Genomic DNA, 19485 nt, shown 5'->3' with positions numbered 1-19485 from the left:
AAAAATAGAAATATAAAAAAAACAATTCAGTTAGGTGTATACTATATATATATATATATATATATATATATATATATATATATATATATATATATATATATATATATATATATATATATATATATATATATATTCCTGTATACTATAGAAACAGTGTTCCAGAAAGAAGTGTTTTGCTAATTTATAAAATTGTTTCGAATTCATTGCCAATATCAATATTTTTGTTCAGGTTTAAAAAACAATTATACAGATTATTAGGGCTGTGCAAGTTCGGCAAAGCGACACCTGGTTTCTACGCTCAGCAACAATTTTCGCACTTTTAATTATATTGGCCAATTATATTAGTCCTGGTTACTGCATAATTGTCAAGGTCATAGTCCAAAAAAATAATAAGAACAAAAAATAAGATTCAGGTTATGTTATTAAAACGTAAACAATTGTATGTAGTAAATAAAATTAGTTATTAAAATGCAGTACTGCAAGCAAAATACAATTAATTAAATTTACCTTTATATAATAATTGTATATCATATCAATATTGTGGAGCAATATATAATTTTTCTTCTTCAATGACAGTAGATATGAAATATACGTCAATTTGACAATTTCAATTGACAATATGAATAATTTAAGAAAGTTGCAATATTTCTCCGCTATTCGAGCACGATCGTTTCTCATATCCCCTCCAAGTACTTGCACACCGCGAATAATCTATTGCATTAAGTTGTGTAACACACAATCTGGAATATGGTATAATGATATGACTTTGTTTCTTGTATTGTACTGATGTTGATCACTGATCAGCACTTGTTTTTACATCTTGTATATTATTATGGACAGTTAACAAAGTTTCAAATATATTATCTATTGAAGGTAAAGGAAGAATGCCATACTTTTTAAACAAGGTAGGCCATACTTTTATGGTAGGTATCTTGAATAATAGATAAACTAAATGTAGTAAATAATTCGAAAAAAAAACATGATCGTAGATGAATTCAGACTTGTTTCAATAGAGGATTAATTTAAAGTTTGTTACAAAAGTTAAAAACATTAAAAAAATGTTGACTTTTATGACAGTTCTATAGCTTGTTTTTAAACCAGGAGGAGTAAACTAAAAAGACAGATTTACACCCAAGAAAGTCACTAGAAAAGTCACTAAATGCATCTTCTTTTTTGGTTGCTCATATCGGCCTTCGACGGTAATCCATAAATATTATATTTTACTAATATTATGTACGTCGCTAAAGAGTTCTAAAAACAATAATTGTTTTTTTATATAAAAGCAGACTAAAAATCTAAAAATGAAAGGAGTAACGTAGAAAACACATAAAATTACCGACATAACTTAATTAACCTATGAAATGCCAGTAGTGTCAAAATTTCAGAAATGTTAATAGTGTCAAAATTTCATAATTTAGTGGAATAAACTTGCCTGCGGTTGTACCAATTACAAACAAGCATTATGGCCCGATAAATTTGAATTACTCCTCCTGGTTTAAAACAGAGCATAGTGTTAGATAACACTTTGACACATCATCATGGCTGCGATGTAGATGACATAAAATTAGTTTTTTTTCCTCCTAATGTAACAAGCTTAGTGCTACCGATGAATCAAGGAGTGATCGAAAGCTTAAAAAGACGATACAAGAATAAACTTGTTTCTGAAATTCTGCAGCATTCTGCAGGGAGAGGGAAGACAAAGGTCTTATAGAATCATCAAAAAAAAATAACAAAGACGTTACCATATGTTGCTACTACCTACCTTTTAAGAAATACCCTCTTCAATCTTTAATAAATCTTAGAGAAAACTTTGGCCAGATGTTGAGAATCTAGTTTGTGATCTCGAATATTGCAGGGACTGAAGAAGAAGAAAATAAATAAATTGTACAAGATCTTCAAAAGTTAAAGGGTAACGAAGCGTTACGGCCAGAAAATGTGTAAAATTGGATGATAAGATGTGACCATTTTTGGGGCCGTAAATGAGAACGTCTAGTTCTGGTCTAGTCTAGGACGTCGAAGATATTATTTGAATTATGCCAGCTATACACAACATCCACAAAGGATTGTCGAGCAAATTATGATAAATATGTATTACATTACTTCCTGCGAATGGTATGTTTACCTAAAATTACACATTTTTGTTATAAAAAAATATCTTAACCAACTATAAACAATTATTGGTATATAGATAATATTTATGGATTGTATATATATTAACGGTTGTTTGTGGGAAAACCCATTGCAGATGATAACTTTATAATAAAAAATATCGCAATGATTGGATCAAAAGTTTACATATTGTATCGATATCAACAATAATTGTTATTAAATCAGCATTTAAAAATAACTTAACAACTTAATTTATATCCTTTATTTTATGGTATTACGTGAACCAATATTTGTTGAATTTGCAATTTACTGGGAAATACCATAAACCTTATCTAACTAAGCTTTATTTTATATATTTATATTTCCCGATCATAACGCTGATGAACAAGTTAGAAGCCTTTGAACTCTGGCTTTATAGGAGAATCCTGAAAATACCTTGGCCAACCCACACCACCAACGAAAATGTTCTGAGGAGAATAGGTACAGATAGTGAACTGCTAAAAATCATAAAAGTCCGAAAAGTTAGCTACCTGGGGCACGTAATGAGAAACGAAAAGTACCGCCTCTAGCAACTGATCATCCATGGTAAGATTGAAGGAAAACGGGGTCCCGGTAGGCGCCAGATTTCGTGGCTTAGAAAAGACTGGCCCGGCCTTGATTTAACATCTTTGTTTAGAGTCGCATTGGACAGAGACAGATTTGCCAGTGTAATCGCTAACCTCCATTAAATGAGACAGAACCACAAGATCTTTCCCGACCAATCTAACAATAAAATCAACGTTGCAGACCTCAGATCGTATGGACGATGAACTCTGAACTCAATAGGGACAGGAGCTCTTCAGCACTCGTTCTTCTTCTTTTGGTATCGTAACCTTATATCGTCGTCGTCAGAGCCAAACCACGTATGTACATTTTTGGCGAAATCCACTATTTTTTTTATTTATAATTAAAACACATCATACATACTGATATAATCTTCTTAATATTACTTCTAAATTTAATAAGAGCATAGTACTTTTTAACGCATTTCGGCAAAACGATATTAATTTTGATAAACATAAAAAAGATACTGCATTTGCTGAAAAATCTCACAACATACAAATATATAGGATGGTGTATAGGAGCCTTAGAAGTATACCGATAAATAATCTACAAGTTGAATGCTGTGAAATACCGATGGATATAAGACAAAAAAAACTTGGCATCAGCCTTTTAGTTAGATTGTATGAAAAAATTAAAGTTTAATTTCCAAAATACTCTTTTTAGCAAACTTGACAGAAAAATATTGGATAAAAAAGAAAACTCTAAATATAGTAGATTTATATTCAAAAATGACAATATATGATAAACAACTTTATAAATATGACATAAACCCAAATTATAATATTGACTTTAATACTATGGAACAAGTTCAGGTATACTTTTTATGGGACTATAGCAATTTGCCTCTATCTTTAAGAAAATTAGTGTTTATCTCAGACAGTTCACAAATGTTCAAAGATGATTGTATGCTATATACAGATGCATCAAAAAATATTGAAGGTGTGGGGTGTGCCTATTGGGATAGCAGTAATAAAATTAGTAAAATGTTTAAACTAAATTCTATTATGAGTATATACACAGCTGAATTAATAGCGATAATGGAAGCACTATAGTATATTATTCAACGAGCATGTAATGATGGCTATTACTCACGATGATGAAGTTTTCGACACGAGCCGTAGGCGAGTGTCGTAATTCATCAGAGTGAGTAATAGCCATTACATGCGAGTAGAATACGATACTTTTTCTACGAGCTTTTTTTATTTTAATTAGTAAAAAATTTAATTATCAACTACTCGAGATTTAAATTATAATAATTTGCAAAAATACCTAAATGTTATTTACTCCTAGTACGTGGCTAAATAATTGGTTGCCTACTATTACCAAATTCTTATTTAATGTAAAAATACAACTAGAAATTGTCAATATAAGTTCTATTCGTTCCCGAAAAATTATAAGCTTAAATTTGTACCTACTGTCAGTGAATCTAAAATAAATAGGAAATGGCTGTTGTCGGTGGACGTATTTCATATATATGTATAGTTATAATGTATATTTACATTTGACTATATATAATATAACAATATAACTGTACATAATATGTTATAACATATTTAACACAATATAACTTAAAAAAATAAACACATTATTAGTTATAAATTCCAATTAACATAAACAAAATGCGCTAATGTCACTGTCACTAAAATAAATGATAAACGTCAAAATGTTTAGTAAACAATATATAATCATAAAAAAAATACGGACATTGTTACAGTTAAAATTCCTTTAAAAAATTTTCGAAGTTAATTATTGATATAAATTACAATAATTATTGTATTAAATAAACAAGTTTAAGTAATTTTATTTGCAGTTTATATACGATTAATATTAAAAGTGGCATGCGCCACTTGAATCTAACTTCAGCCCGTGAGTAATGACCCATGAGTAACTTCAGCCCGTGAATAATGAATTATTACTCACGGGTACAGTAATGGGTGCTATTATCTATGAAAAAATAGCGAATAATGAACATGTTATTAAACGGTCGTAGAAAAAAATATTTATCTAATATAAATCATTCAAAGTTTATAATTTATAGTGACAGTAAAAGTTCTTTAAGTAAAATTAGTGCTATAAATCCTAAATCAAAAGTGAACTACATTGAATTATATATCATAAATAAAATTAAAGAACTTCAGCAACAAGGAAAGTCTGTTAAGTTAGCATGGGTTAAAAGCCACTGTGGAATAACTGGAAATGAAATGGTAGATGAATTGGCTAAAAACGCGGTGACACAAGGAGTATTAACCTATTATCTTTGTACTCCAAAAGATATTGAATCAGATTTACTCAAAGAGATTAAAAAAGAATGGAAAGAAAGGTATATTGATGAGAACATAAATACAGGAAACCACTACAGATCAATCAGAAACTATATAACAGATAAACCTTGGTTTTCTAAAATGGAGTCGACAAAAGATATGACAAGAACCATATGCAGAATGAGATTTAACCACTGTCTTACACCATCATATTTATTTAAACTTAATATAGCTGATAATCCACAATGTATTTGTGGTCAGTTGGGCAATCAACAGCACAAAATTTTGACCTGTTCTCTTATCTCTAATAAAGTTAATATGTTTTTAAATTCACTGTATTCTTTGACTGATGTCCACCATCCCAATAATTTAAATTATTTATTAACATTAGAAAATAATGAGTTGGTATACCGACTATTGTATAAACATATTTTAGATATTAAACTTAAATTGTAATTGTAAAATATAGAGTAAGTATTTCTTGTAAATTGTTATATGTTAAAAGAAAAAAGAAAAGAAAAAAAAAATATAAATAAAAAAAAATTAAAAAAATAAAAAAAACAAAAAAAAAGAAAGAAAAAAATACAAAAAAAAAATATATACAAAAAAAAATATAAAAAAAAATAATAGAAAAAAATATATATAATAATTAAACAAATATATAATAAAAAACATGTAGATAAAAATTAATGACGAACTTGGACAGTCCATAGTAAAAAGCTTTCGAATTAAGTAGAGGGCTAAAGAAGAATGTTGCAGTTTTTGCTGTGGAACTCTGAACATCATTTAGAAAAAAATAAATAAAAAAAAAATATATTATAAAAAAATTTAAAAAAAAATACAAAAATAATTATTTATTAGTAGAATTGTTTATTAGAGATTAATATTAGTATTAGTTTTAGGATAAGATATGAAAAAATGACTAATAAAATAAAAAATAGTAAAATTGGCGAATGAATTTAGTGTCCGCAGTCATATAAACCCAAACAAACAACAACAACAACATACACATACGAGGTTTGGCACTGACGCCGACGATATGGATCTTTGCCAGTCTGGCTATGTCCTTTCAATCAGATTTTTATTGTGCCCCACTTCTCACTTCTCCATTGTCTTATATTCATGGTTTTCATCATCATCATCAAGACAAATTAGAACATGCAGAAGAGTTGCCAGATACATGAACGAATGGAGGATTGTTCTGAAGAAGTTCTGATCTTTGGCTCATAAAGAGCTGTGACGGCACTGATGATGATCCATATTCCACTGTAATATTTTCTTTGTTGTTTTGCATCTTTTTATCTCTGGACATGTCCCAGCCATGACAGTCTTTGACATTTCACAAATCTTACAATATCATACCCTTCATTCAATTCATTAACCTCATTGTTTCCTATCATACCCTTCATTCAATTCATTAACCTCATTGTTTCTCCTGGTTCTCCATGTGCTGTCTTATTTTTGCACCGAGCCATATACTTTTTTGTCATTACCAGGTTTCACAACCATAGGTTACTAGTAACGAGCAGCCCAAAATTTTATTATGTTAATCTTTAGTCAATAGTAGTGTAAATTTAAAATAGCGACTAAATTCCGTCGATGCGATAGCCGCCATCTTGATGTTAAAGAAAACCGTTTTTGCTCAATATCTCCACCATTTTCAACTTCAACAATAATGGTAATGACTGAAATTGTTGCAAATGCAATTTACTAGAAGTTATTTTTGAAATTTTTTTGTGCGATCAATATTTTTCGAGTTGAGGGGGACAATAGCGGAAGGGGAATAATAATTGAATTGTTTTTCGTTTATTATTAATTTTACTACATAATTGTACATACACAAAAATGGAGAGAATTATATTTTATACAATTTTCATTTCTTTTATTTTTTTCCTAAAATGTTACTGTAATTTTCACTAGTAATACCACTAGAGGTCAAATTATTTCCGGAAATTTTTTTGAGATCATGAATATTTTGAAAATTTCCCGAGTCGCAGACGAGGGAAATTTTCTAAAAATATTCATGATCAAAAAAAAATTTCCGGATATTAATTTGACTTCGCTTGGTATTCGGTAAGAAAATTCCACACCAAATTTGCATTTGAAAATCCAAAGCTGCATGAACAGATTAATAGCGCGCCATAGCTTTGTCAGCAATTATTTAGGCTTTCAAATTCGTAATTTCTACTCATTGTAGTTGCATGGGAATACCATTTCAAGATAGAAAATAGTATATTCTTCAATTTTACATAAGTTTTGAGTAACTACAAGTGATAGAAAATTATTTTTTGGCGTTTTTCTTAACGTGCGTTATGCGCGTTTTAATGGTATGGAATTCATAACCAGCGTCAGCAAACATCAATCATAGGAGGCTGTGATCATTATATTTTGACACTTCAAAACATCAAAAAAAAAACTCGCGTTTTGTTACAATAAATAATATTGCACAGTCAGTAAAACCAATAAAATTCTTTGTTTAAAAAATGAATCGATTTGAAAATCATACAATATGCAAAATATGCGTGAAATTATCTGATGTAAAGATCAATCATCGTACCATGGCTTATTTATTTGAATTAATAGATGATTGTGGCTTCAACTTGAAGAAAGAAAATCTGTTCCAAATTGTCCACGAATATTTGCGTCTAAACTACGCAAAATTGAAAGTACTGAATGGGAAAAAGGTAAATAAATTAGTGTCTAAATATTATATATATTTTATTAGACATAGAAACTTAATTGAAAACATCCAAACTCCTGCATTTTCGCCATTAAGAAGAGAGGAGGTGTCCGAAGAATATAGAAAACATCTTAGCTTTGTAACTAAAATGAATCAAAACTAAATTATGTAAACAAATAAAAACCAGTCTGTCAAAAATGTTCTGTTATTGTAAACGTCAAAAAATTTCCACTATAATTCGCTGTTGGGTACCCCACGAGCAAAAAATTTCCGATAAAATACCTCCGTTGCCATGGTGATCTGTCAAAATAACGTATTTTGATTGGTTCAAAATTACAGGTGTGGAATTTTCATTAAAACTATACTCCGTCCCACCTTGACTTTACAGTATAAGGAACATAGGCAATGCAGTTCTTCTGAGAGTTTTTAGCGCAGTGATGCCGATTTTATCAAAAAGAATTTGTAATCGAACAGTAGAAAGATTCAATTAAAACTGTTTTAGAAAGACAATTTACAATTTTAGGATTCATATGCGTAATAACTATAGTATATCAAATAAACTTAAATGCATATGAATCCTAAAATTGTAGATTGTCTTTCTAAAACAGTTTTAATTTAATCTCTCTAATGTCCGATTACAAATTCTTTTTGATAAAATCGGCATCACCGCGCTAAAAACTCTCATAAGAACTGCATTGCCTAAGTTCCTTATACTGTAAAGTCAAGGTGGGACGAAGTATAGGATTGTTCTGCTCAATAGAATATCAGTACCAACGAATCGCGAGTAAAACCGATATAATTAAAACCACAATAAAGACTTGTGCGTGTGTCTGTCTGTGGTTGAGATATTGACTGCAAAACCTGTGGTTTCATTCGCCTAATCATATTTGACATTGATTCTTATTGACGTATTAATAGTGTGATATGACGTTATTTGCTTAAAATTTATGCAAATAAAAATTTACTCTACTTTACTTGGTTGTACCAAAATTTGTGGAATTAAATAAACGTTTCCAAAGCGATAAAGCAACCGCCACTGGGTATCTCATTGAGAACTAGAATACTCAGTCACTCGAGTTTTCTCCACCTTGCTCTATGGTGTTGAAGCCTGGACAATGACAGAAGCAACACAAAAAAGAATCCACGCATTCGAACTCTGGTGTTACCGTAAAATGCTCAGAATAAACTACATGAGCCATACGACAAATGCGGAAGTCTTGCCAAGGATGAACACGGAAAGAGAGCTTATGCTTATAAAAAAAAATGTGTGTGTACTTTGTACGCACGTAAGAAGTTATACTTCTATTATAATATAATTTCAACGAAATAAATATACCTACTTAACAATTACAATACAAAAAATTAACAATAATTACCAAAATTTAACCAAAACTTAACAATACCAAACATTAAAAAAAAACGAAAAAGTATGAATCGTCCAGGAATTGAACCCGCAACTTTGCGAATTCTCAATCTCTGGTCCAATGCTCTACCAACAAGACCATCAAGGCACATACTATTAACGTGTCAGATATACATATTTACACATCACGGTGACAAGTGAAATATAAAAATAGATGCTTTATTATTTTACGCCCAAGGAAGACAAATCCAAAGACACAAAATTATAATAAAAAACCTTTTAAACCACATTTTTCAAATTGCGCAAGTTGTATTATTAATATTAATGTTAATAAATGAAATATAAATATTTTGACGTTTCACAATTTGACAATATCATAACAAAATTTGATCTACTATTTTTAAAACACTTACCAGTGTAAGATTCTTTAGCTTTGAATAAGCGAGATCGTAGATCGTCCCGGTTGATTGTTGTTATCCACAGTTCTCTACGGCTTCGAGCTAATAGGTTTTTTATCAGTAATTTTGCGGCACTCATACTAGTCACAGTTTGATGGGCTTTCACATTGACATGCAACAATCATCTCTTCTATGTTAATAAGTCCAAAAATATAATATGAAAACTATTTAAAAAGGCAGTATAACCATTAACTTTTTGTTTGTTGTTTCTCTTCCTACAAATTTTAAAACGCAACAACCATACACCATACATAACCAAACCACAGTCCCACAGCTGTGATACAGCTGCCATATTGGATAATTTTTGTCATGTCATTTGAAAATCCAATCAGAACAAAGTTGTAATGCGACTGCGCCGGGATCAAAGGTTTTAATCCTATTAAAATTCACCCTCATATGCGCGTAAAGAAGTATAACTTCAAAAAGAACGGAAAACACAATATTTTGTTCACATAGTAAGAAATAGAAAGTATGAACTGCTCCAACTGATAATCGAAAGCAAAATAGCAAAAGGGGACCAGGAAGAAGACGCAACTCTTGCCTTAAAAACCTACGACAATGGACGAATATGACCCCCATAGAACTATTCAGTGCTGCTGCAAATAAGATTAAATGGGCAAATGTAATGACCAACGTCCTTAAGGATAAGGCACCCTAAGAAGAAAAAAGCGATAAATCACAAATTTGCACAGCAAAATGTTGAAACAATTGATCCTAAATATTATTGTGTTTTCAATTTATCAATCAAAGGCAAAATGAAAATTAAATTAAAATTTTTTTAAATAACGAGGGCACATAAATTTAATACACCCTGTATATTGATCTGTAAATATTTATTAGAATTTAGTTTGGATGTAAGTGGATTTCTTTTTTAATGAGCTTTCCGATGAACCATTAAAGACTTTTGTGAATAATTAAAGTGAAAAGGACGATGTATTTAGATTTAAAATGGAAAAAGATTGTTTATTACGGGAACTATAAAATCCACAGGTAGAGGTAATTATCATTTTCTAGAAAAATGGTTTAAAAGAAAGTTTGGAATTTTAATATCTTTGTTTCAACCCGAGTAAATATTGTAGGGTTCCCCGAAAGTAATTAGGATGGTCGGAATAATTTTGAAAATGACTGTTTGTTTGTCGAATGGAAAAGAGAAATGTTTATGATTCTTGGCAAATTGGAAGGGGAAAAGTGGTTTGAATGTTGAGTGAGTTTGAAAAAGAAGTTATTATGTTATTGGCATCGCTGAGGAGCAGTTCGACGTTTTCGTGGATAGATAGTTAGCAAGTACTAGTGGCTGTTTGATAGTGGAGAATAGTGTTGAAAAGTGGAACGAGAGACAGATCAAATTGAGACGAAATACCTCTTTGATTCTGTATTATTGTGAGAAGGAGAGCAGAGAATTTTTGGAGTTTTGTTTGAATCGAGTACGTGTCAAAAGAGGCCCGGCTTGTTGGAGAATTGGTGCTGGTATGCTGATAGTTTAGAAGCTGGAGAACGGAGAGGGCTTTGATGAGTAGCCTTTAACATAGTCAACGAGGGAGAGCTGTTTTGGGTCACGAGAAAACATCAGAGTGAGTGAAGCAAAAGGTCAGTCAATTTATGTGAAAGATATTTTTATGTTCGGAAACTAAAATTTTGAGTAAAAAGCATATGAATTAAAATTCCAATATTTCAAAAAGTAAATAGGAAGTATAGCTAATCTTGCTAATACATAAATTGGTTTTGTTTATTTTGTTTTACCAAAGTCATCGGGAACAAACCGATAAATTGTTTTTTTTTAACTAGAATAAATTTAAGTGGTAAAAATTTCATTCGGACATCTGTGTCCACAGGTTTTAGATTTGATAGATTTTTAGAGTATTGATTTTGATAAATAAAAGACAATTCTGTATGTTTATTTTATATTTTTGATTTATTTCTTTTTCCTATTTTATCCCGATTAGGATCAACTAAGAGATACTGAACCCACGAGAGAAGACAAGTATAACGTAAGATAATTTAGATTTTTTTTAATATTATAAAAAGGCACCCTGAGATTTTTTTATTCATTTTTTATGTATGATTTGCGACAATTAAATAATTAATCAAATAAATAATAATTAATATAAAATTAATAAGAAGCAGATCATAACAATATGTTACAAAGTTTGTCAACATTAATAACATGTATCTAGGAATTGAGATAATGGAAAACAGCCTTTTTAACAAAAGGCGTTTCTTGATTACAGCTTGTATGGAAGTAAAAATGAAATGATTTTGCACATCCAGTCATGAGGAAGATAATATATCTTCTAAATAAAAGTAGCTTTACCAGTTGCCAAAGTCTTTTACCACTAATCCGACAATTGTCCCGAATTTGTAATCTTCAAGATCTATAAATGAAGCAAAAGATTTATTACAAATGGAAGAAACTTGAACAATACCAGGATATTTCAATGGAATTCGAAAATCTGGATTAAATATATTTGAAGTAAGCCAAATAAAACATTTTGACAGTAATACTCTACTTACTAATTTGTCTTTGTATTGTCTGTGTTAACTTTATGTGATTCAAATGTAAACTGTGAAAGAAAATTTTCAAAAGTAAATTTATTAAGGGGATGGGTACGTATTTTCGGCTGCAATGCTATTCAAATGGGGATTCATTTTTTTCGAATCCTGAGAAAACTAATAAGTATTTTTGAAAAATTTAAACGCAGAATGAAAGATTATATTCTTACCGAGGGCGGAAAACCCCTGAAAACTTTTATGTTTATTTTAATAAATTACAAGGGTGAAAAACTAAGAGAAAATGTAGTGTGATTTTTAATTTCAAATATCTCATTCTAAAGCTAATAGGTCTGGATCCCGCGTATGAAAAAAAGTTGATTAATAGCAAGCTGAAAATTTGTTAATAGCTTAAGGGTGTCTAGTCGGACAAACTTTGATATATGGGAACACTGGAACAGGGGAAGTTTTAATTGTGGAACAGGTTAAAAATTTGGAACGGTCAGACCAAAACGGCACATGTATTTTGTCCGACAGAACAGACTTAAACTCTCCGAACAGAGATTAAACTCTCAAGCAAAAATCAGACTGCTATTTATCACCAAATGGGCGTTTTAATGAGTGGAACATGTAGAATATGTCAAATGACAGGAATTATGACAGGTGATAAATAGCAGTCTGATTTTTGCATGAGAGTTTAATCTCTGTTTGGAGAGTTTAACTCTGTTCTGTCGGAAAAAATAAATGTGCCGTTTTCGTGGTGTGACCGTTCCAAATTTTTAAACTGTTCCAAAATTAAAACTGCCCCTGTTCCAGTGTTCCCATATATCAAAGTTTATCCGACTAGATACCTTTAAGCTATTAACAAATTTTCAGCTTTTTTAACAAATTAATCAACTTTTTTTTCGTACGCGGGATCCAGACCTATAAAGAAATTTTTTATTTATTCTAAGGGAGTTTCGGCCCTCGATAATAATTTAGTTTTTCATTCTGCGTTTAATTTTTTTTTAAATATTTATTAGTTTTTTCAGAATTGAAAAAAAATGGACGTGGTGATATTTTCCGAATCGAACATTCGCTATCTTTGTCATACGACGCACTGAGTCAAATAGAATATGATGACAAGACAGTGACAGTTTTAAATATTTGACATGGCATCGGGAATATTTTTAGTTGTTGATTAAATAATATTGATAGTGTATTTGATAAATAATTGATTTAAGACGTGAACTTAATAAAAAATTATTTATTGTTGATTATTTATGGAAGATCCAAGCAGAGAATACATCAGGATACATTCTGTGATCCAAGTATTTTTTTGTTAAAGATGTTCAAAATTGTAAGCGTTTCATAGTAACAATATCTATATTATTAAAAAATCACTTTAACACTTTTCCTCTTTTCTCGATTGAGTATTAGTTTTTGTTGTGTACATATAAATTATTACAATCCCTGAATACATAGTTAGTGAAAAAATTATCACATTTATTAACTGAATTAATAATTTGCAATTATGGAGGCTGACTTAGGTTGTAGCACCATAGGAGAAAGAGAGAGAGAAAGAGAGAAAAGTGTAGGAACCGCTTGGTGAGATTCTTTATATGACATTATGCATTCATCCCAATCAGTTTATCTTCAAAAGAGTTGTGTCAATTTTAAACCGTCAGAAATAATGGTTGCAACTACAAATACAACCAATTTAAACAATAAAGAAACTGATGATGAACTGCAAAAAGTTCACATTAACTGAATAGTGAATTTTTGAAGATATTCTTCTTTAGCGGCGAATTGATTGAGGGTAAAATTTGATTGATCCGCGCGCATGCTCACACCGACAGTATGGTATTAGTTGTTATACGGGCTCTGATTGGGTGTTGAAATTTTGAAATGATCTGTCAATAATTGTTCAATATGGAGGTTATCGGTAAACAAAATATTGTATAATATTAGTTTTTATTGATGTGTGGACAGAAATAAAATCAAATTTATAATTATAGTGACTTTTTAAATGGTTTTGAAAAGCTGCAGGTACGTAATTCTAAATGTTTCAGTTGGAAATACCTAATAGTTTCAATACCTATCTATTTGGAAAATGTAAACAAAATAATGTAGTTACCTATTAGTAGGAAATGCTTTAATTTACATAATCTGATTACGAACAAACTTTCTACAAATCTTACTCTATATTTTGTTGTATTTTATTTCGACAAAAATCAAACTAATAATTTTATTAAATTCATATAAATTTATGGTGTAAACATTTAGTTTGTGTATATTCCCACATGACGTATACGAGAGTTTGGTGCAGTTTGAAATGGCGTCAACTTTCGTATGGCGCGGTAGACGTGAAGTGGGTTTAAGCCCCAAGCAAGTTATTATTTTTTTTATTTTTTTTTATAGATTTTATGATTGTAAGTATATTATTATATAATTTTTGAAGATATTCTTCTTTTTTGAAAGTGGTAGATAAGAAAGTTAGTTTGATTTTTAAATAAAATAAGTACAAATAACCTTTTAAGTATATTTACTTCGTTTAAATTACCTATTATATAATAGAAGAATATCTTCTTACGTGCGTACAAAGTACACACACATTATTTTTTTTACTTAAGTCTTTTATCTTCTCTATAATTTGACTGTTTATTATAGTTATTTGTTTATTTGTCTTCTTTTCTTTCTTTTACAAAAAATTAAATATTATGTTACTTTTTTTACTTTGTTAATTTCTTGTTCAATTCAACTTCTGACTTCATTTACCTGATAACTCTGCTCTTACAGAAAAATACCTACAAAACAAATTGGTTTGGTGGACTGGCCTTTATATGCCTATATCATTAATTTTATATAGCTAAATCGTTTTATATATGATCCTCTCAGTTCCTACCTTTTAAAGAGCATACCTACATTAAATTCTTTCCTATACTGCATACCTAAAATCTATTCTATGAATATATGACTATTTTGGATTATTGCGACAATAAATATTTTATTGTATAACATAAGAAGTACCAAAGTAAATTGCTCGTAGGTAATGGATTTTGATAAGAGCTATGACCTTGAAAATTTCACCTAAATGTGTACTAAATCGGCATGACTCATAGCTCATGTCAAAATTCAATACCTCAAATAATTATTAATTTAAATTAATAATAATTATTCCAATAAAAAGGGTTGGAATTTATAATGTTGCACAGTAGAATATTCGTTGTTGCAAATATCCAAAACAGTTGTATACTGATGGAATAGACTGTACTTATGTACATATATTCCCAAGAATTTAACCTTTTTTTATTTTTGTGATTTACATATTTAAATGATTACAATGTACATACAGTACAACCTGCCATATCCGGACCTCCCCATATCCGGACGGTTCTGCTGCATGCATATACCGAAATCTACCGAGAAAGGCAGTCCTGTTGTTAGATAACGCACCCTCTCATCCCGACCCAAAAGAACTAAAAGATAGCGAAATAAAGTGTCTTTTTTGCCCCCAAATGTGACATCCCTCTGTAAGCCTATAGATCCAGGTATTATAGAATCTATAAAGCGTGTCTATCGACGAAAGTTATTGACGGCGTTGATTACTGGAATGTATGAAGGAGAAAACATTTCAGAGACTATAAAAGAAGTGGTCTTGATATCCGTATTTTATCATATCCGGATTTTTTCATATCCGGATCGGTCTGTCGCCACATTGATCCGGATGTGGCAGGTTCTACTGTATTTTCAAAATACAAAATCCAAAAAAAACTTTACATGAAATTAGTTATGGCACTAGAGTGACTGCTCTAATTTCCAAATTATAAACATGTACATTTTATCTATACATATATAGCAGTAGAATTTCTCATTTCCATGTAGAAGGCGGGGATCAAATCCCAACAACAGTGAGAACATCTAGATATTTTTAAAAATATTTACTGCCTCATGTCGACTCAGCCTGAATAAAATCAGTATCTTGGGTAAGACCAAGGGTAAAAATAGGCAATTGAAGCATAGCATTGGCACTGTTACCTTCCTTGTATAGGCCTAGGCCCTAGAGATAGCAGACTACCCTGCTATAATTCCAAAGTCACGTTAACAGTATAAAAGGGAGACTATTATTTATTTTATTTTATCTAAGTATAGATAAACATTAAGTAAACAAATAATATCTAGTAATCTATTTTTAAATATTTGTTAAAGGCTTAATATAATTCTGCAATTTCTTGCCACTCCCTGTTTTCTGGGAATTTTCGCAGGAATTTTAAATATTACCGTCAGAAATAATTGTTGCAACTACGAATACAACCAATTTAAACAATGAAGAAACTGATGATGAATTGCAAGAAGTTCACATTAATTGAATACTGAATTTTTTTTACTTAAGTTTTTTATCTTCTCTATAATTTGACTGTTTATTATAGTTATTTGTTTATTTGTCTTTGTTTCTTTCTTTTACAAAAAATTAAATGTTACTTTTTTTACTTTGTTAATTTCTTGGTCAATTCAAATTCTGACTTCATTTACCTGAAAATTTACAGAAAAATACCTACAAAACAAATTGGTTTGGTGCACTGGCCATCTTATATGCCTATATCATTAATTTTATAGTGAGCGGCCGTGGGTAACGGCATAAACGCTGGCCTCATACGCCAGTAGACGTGGGTTCGATCCCTGCCAAAGACAAACCATTTTCATTTCCAATAATGACACGAGCCGTCTCACCGTGCCTCGGAGAGTACGTTAAGCCGTCGGTCCCCCTGGGCTAGTGTACATCGACACTAGTTACTTGAAACAGGGTTAAAGATGTAATTGGCGCTGGAACTATCCGAAAGGATCTCCCCGGCAAAAATGCCATACGATATTATTATTATTATTAATTTTATATAGCTAAATCGTTGTATATATGATCCTCTCAGTTCCTACCTTTTAAAGAGCATACCTACATTAAATTCTTTCCTATACTGCATACCTAAAATCTATTCTATCAATATATGACTATTTTGGATTATCCTGACAATAAATATTTTATTGTATAATATAAGAAGTATGAAAGTAAATTGCTGGGTAGGTAATGGATTTTGATAAGAGCTATGGCCTTGAAAATGTCACGTAAATGTGTACTAAATCGGCATGACTCATAGCTCATGTCAAAATTCAATACCTCAAATAATTATTAATTTAAATTAATAATAATTATTCCAATAAAAAGTGTTGGAACTTATAATGTTGGACAGTAGAATATTCGTTGTTGCAAATATCCCAAACAGTTGTATACTGATGGAATAGAATAGACTACTTATGTACAATATTCCCAAGAATTTAAACTTTTTTTTATTTCTGTGACTTACATATTTAAATTATTACAATGTATTTTCAAAATACAAAATTCAAAAAAAACTTTACATGGAATTAGTTATGGCACTAGAGTGACTGCTCTAATATCCAAATTATAAGCATGTATGTACATTTTATCTATACAGGATGTCCCAGACTAATTTATCAAGGCTCTATCTCTTAAACGAATACAGATTTTCGAATGGGACAAAAACTGATATATTCTATTTGTAATACACTTTAATATAGCGTAGAAAAAAATCATCCCCTGAATATTCATCCCTTAGTTACAACCCCTAATTTTAATTTTTTTAATAGCAGCCTGTATATTTTTTTAGAGTTTCAGATGTGGTCTTCTCTCGTCTATTCAACAGATTTTTTAATTTTAATTAAGAAAATATCAGTTTATTTTTAACTTCTGTTCATTATGAAATACTTACTAAAGTTAGAGGTTGTAACTAAGGGATGAAATTTTAGGGGATAATTTTTTTTGCCATATTAAAGTGTATTACAAATGGAATAGAACAGGTTTTGTCCTATTCGAAAATCTCTATTCGTTTAAGAGATATAGTCTGGATAAATTAGTCTGGGACACCCTGTATATAGCAGTAGAATTTCTCAATTCCACGTAAAAGGCTGGGGATCGAATCCCAACATCAAGAACATCTAGATATTTTTAAAAATATTTACTGCCTCATGTCGGCTCAGCCTGAATAAAATCAGTACCTTAGGTAAGACCAAGGGTAATAATAGGCAACTGAAGCATAGCATTTGCACTGTTACCTTCCTTGTATACCCTAAGCCCTAGAGATAGCAGACTACCCTGCTATAATCCCAAAGCCATGTTAACAGTATAAAAGGGAGACTAGTATGTATTATATTTTATCTAAGTATAGATAAACACTAAGTAAATAAATAATAGTAATCTATTTTTAAATATTTGTTAAAGGCTTAATATAATTCTGCAATTTCTTGCCACTCCCTGTTTTCTGGGAATTTCGCAAGAATTGTAAATATTACAAATTCCAGGAAATTGTAACTGATAATAAAACCTGTAATTTACATACCTTGAAGTCAGGGTGATTTCCTAATGATGCAATCCAGTTTACAATATTGACATACTTCGAAAGATATTCCTTTGAATTTTTTGGACAAATACTGAGGGGATATAACGTACCCCAAATAGCTATATCTGCAGCAGTCAAACAATTCTAAAAAAAATTGTATTTAAAAATAAAACAAGATTATCTTTAAACCCAAACCTACCTTAACCAAAAAGTTCTTGTTCTGCAAATTCTCATTGAAAAATTGTAAGGCAGACAGTACAGAACTTTTGAGTTTTTCATTTTTCGAAGAACCACCTAGCAAATGTGACAATTGTGGTGACAATCCAGTGGCTTCCCATTCTAGTAAATTGTAAACTTCCTCGAAATTTTCACCATTTATAGGTACAAAATAGCATATTGCAGAATTTACAGTAAATAATGTTTGTTGATTATCTATTTCTACATAAGGTAAATGCTTAGGTTGTGGAATAGAGCTATCTAAAATTGCACAAAAAAAATTTAATTTAAAAAATTGTATGTTTTCTACATAAGGAAAATTGCATCATTTCCACGTGGGGTTTCCCAACTTACCGTTGGTGTTCACTATTTTCAATTCAACTGTACGTTTAGCCACATTTTTGGCTATTATAAGTTTTAAAGTCGCCGGATTGTTCTCATTTGTATAAATTAATACCATTTTGATTTTAATTCAAAAATCATTAACGAAATACACAAGTACTTTACACTACAACCCGGCAGGAAAATGACACTGACAGCAGTGACAGCAGGAGGATAGGTTAACAATGATAAAAACTGTTTGCTTACGATAGCGAAAAGCGAAATGTGCACGACACACTGTTTGATTGAGCATGAGCATAAATTAATTGAAACAGTGTTGCCAAATCATTTCTAATGTTGAATGTCCAGGGCCGGACTGGATATTTATGTTTTAATTTTGTTTTCACCCAATTTTGAAAAAATGTGAAAACTTTGAATTATCCACGTCCGTCTGTCCGTCTGTCTGTCTGTGATCACATCTCCTCCGTCAATATACCAGGTAGAATGGCAAATGAGGTGTCAAATGAAAGCTTATAATCCAAGGATGGTACTAAAGGTGAGAAATAACCTAGGCCGTCTGACAGTCGGTCTGTCCGAC

General features: G+C 30.6%; 1 protein-coding gene across 1 annotated transcript in view; it reads right to left on the bottom strand.

Moving 5' to 3' along the window:
• Window positions 1-19179, bottom strand: part of LOC114330128 (methionine--tRNA ligase, cytoplasmic) — a 62475-nt gene extending 43296 nt beyond the window's left edge. Inside the window, exons 1-3 of the mRNA XM_050643330.1 lie at window positions 18921-19179; window positions 18550-18827; window positions 18351-18494 (exon numbers count right to left, since the gene is read on the bottom strand). Of these exons, the coding sequence (XP_050499287.1) occupies window positions 18351-18494; window positions 18550-18827; window positions 18921-19026 (528 nt within the window). The 5' untranslated portion in view covers window positions 19027-19179. The remainder of the gene's footprint in view (window positions 1-18350; window positions 18495-18549; window positions 18828-18920) is intronic.
• Window positions 19180-19485: the final 306 nt, after the last annotated feature.

This window comes from Diabrotica virgifera, chromosome 2, assembly GCF_917563875.1.
Source record: "Diabrotica virgifera virgifera chromosome 2, PGI_DIABVI_V3a".
Lineage (NCBI taxonomy): Eukaryota > Metazoa > Arthropoda > Insecta > Coleoptera > Chrysomelidae > Diabrotica > Diabrotica virgifera.
This window is presented reverse-complemented; position numbering and strand designations above follow the sequence as displayed.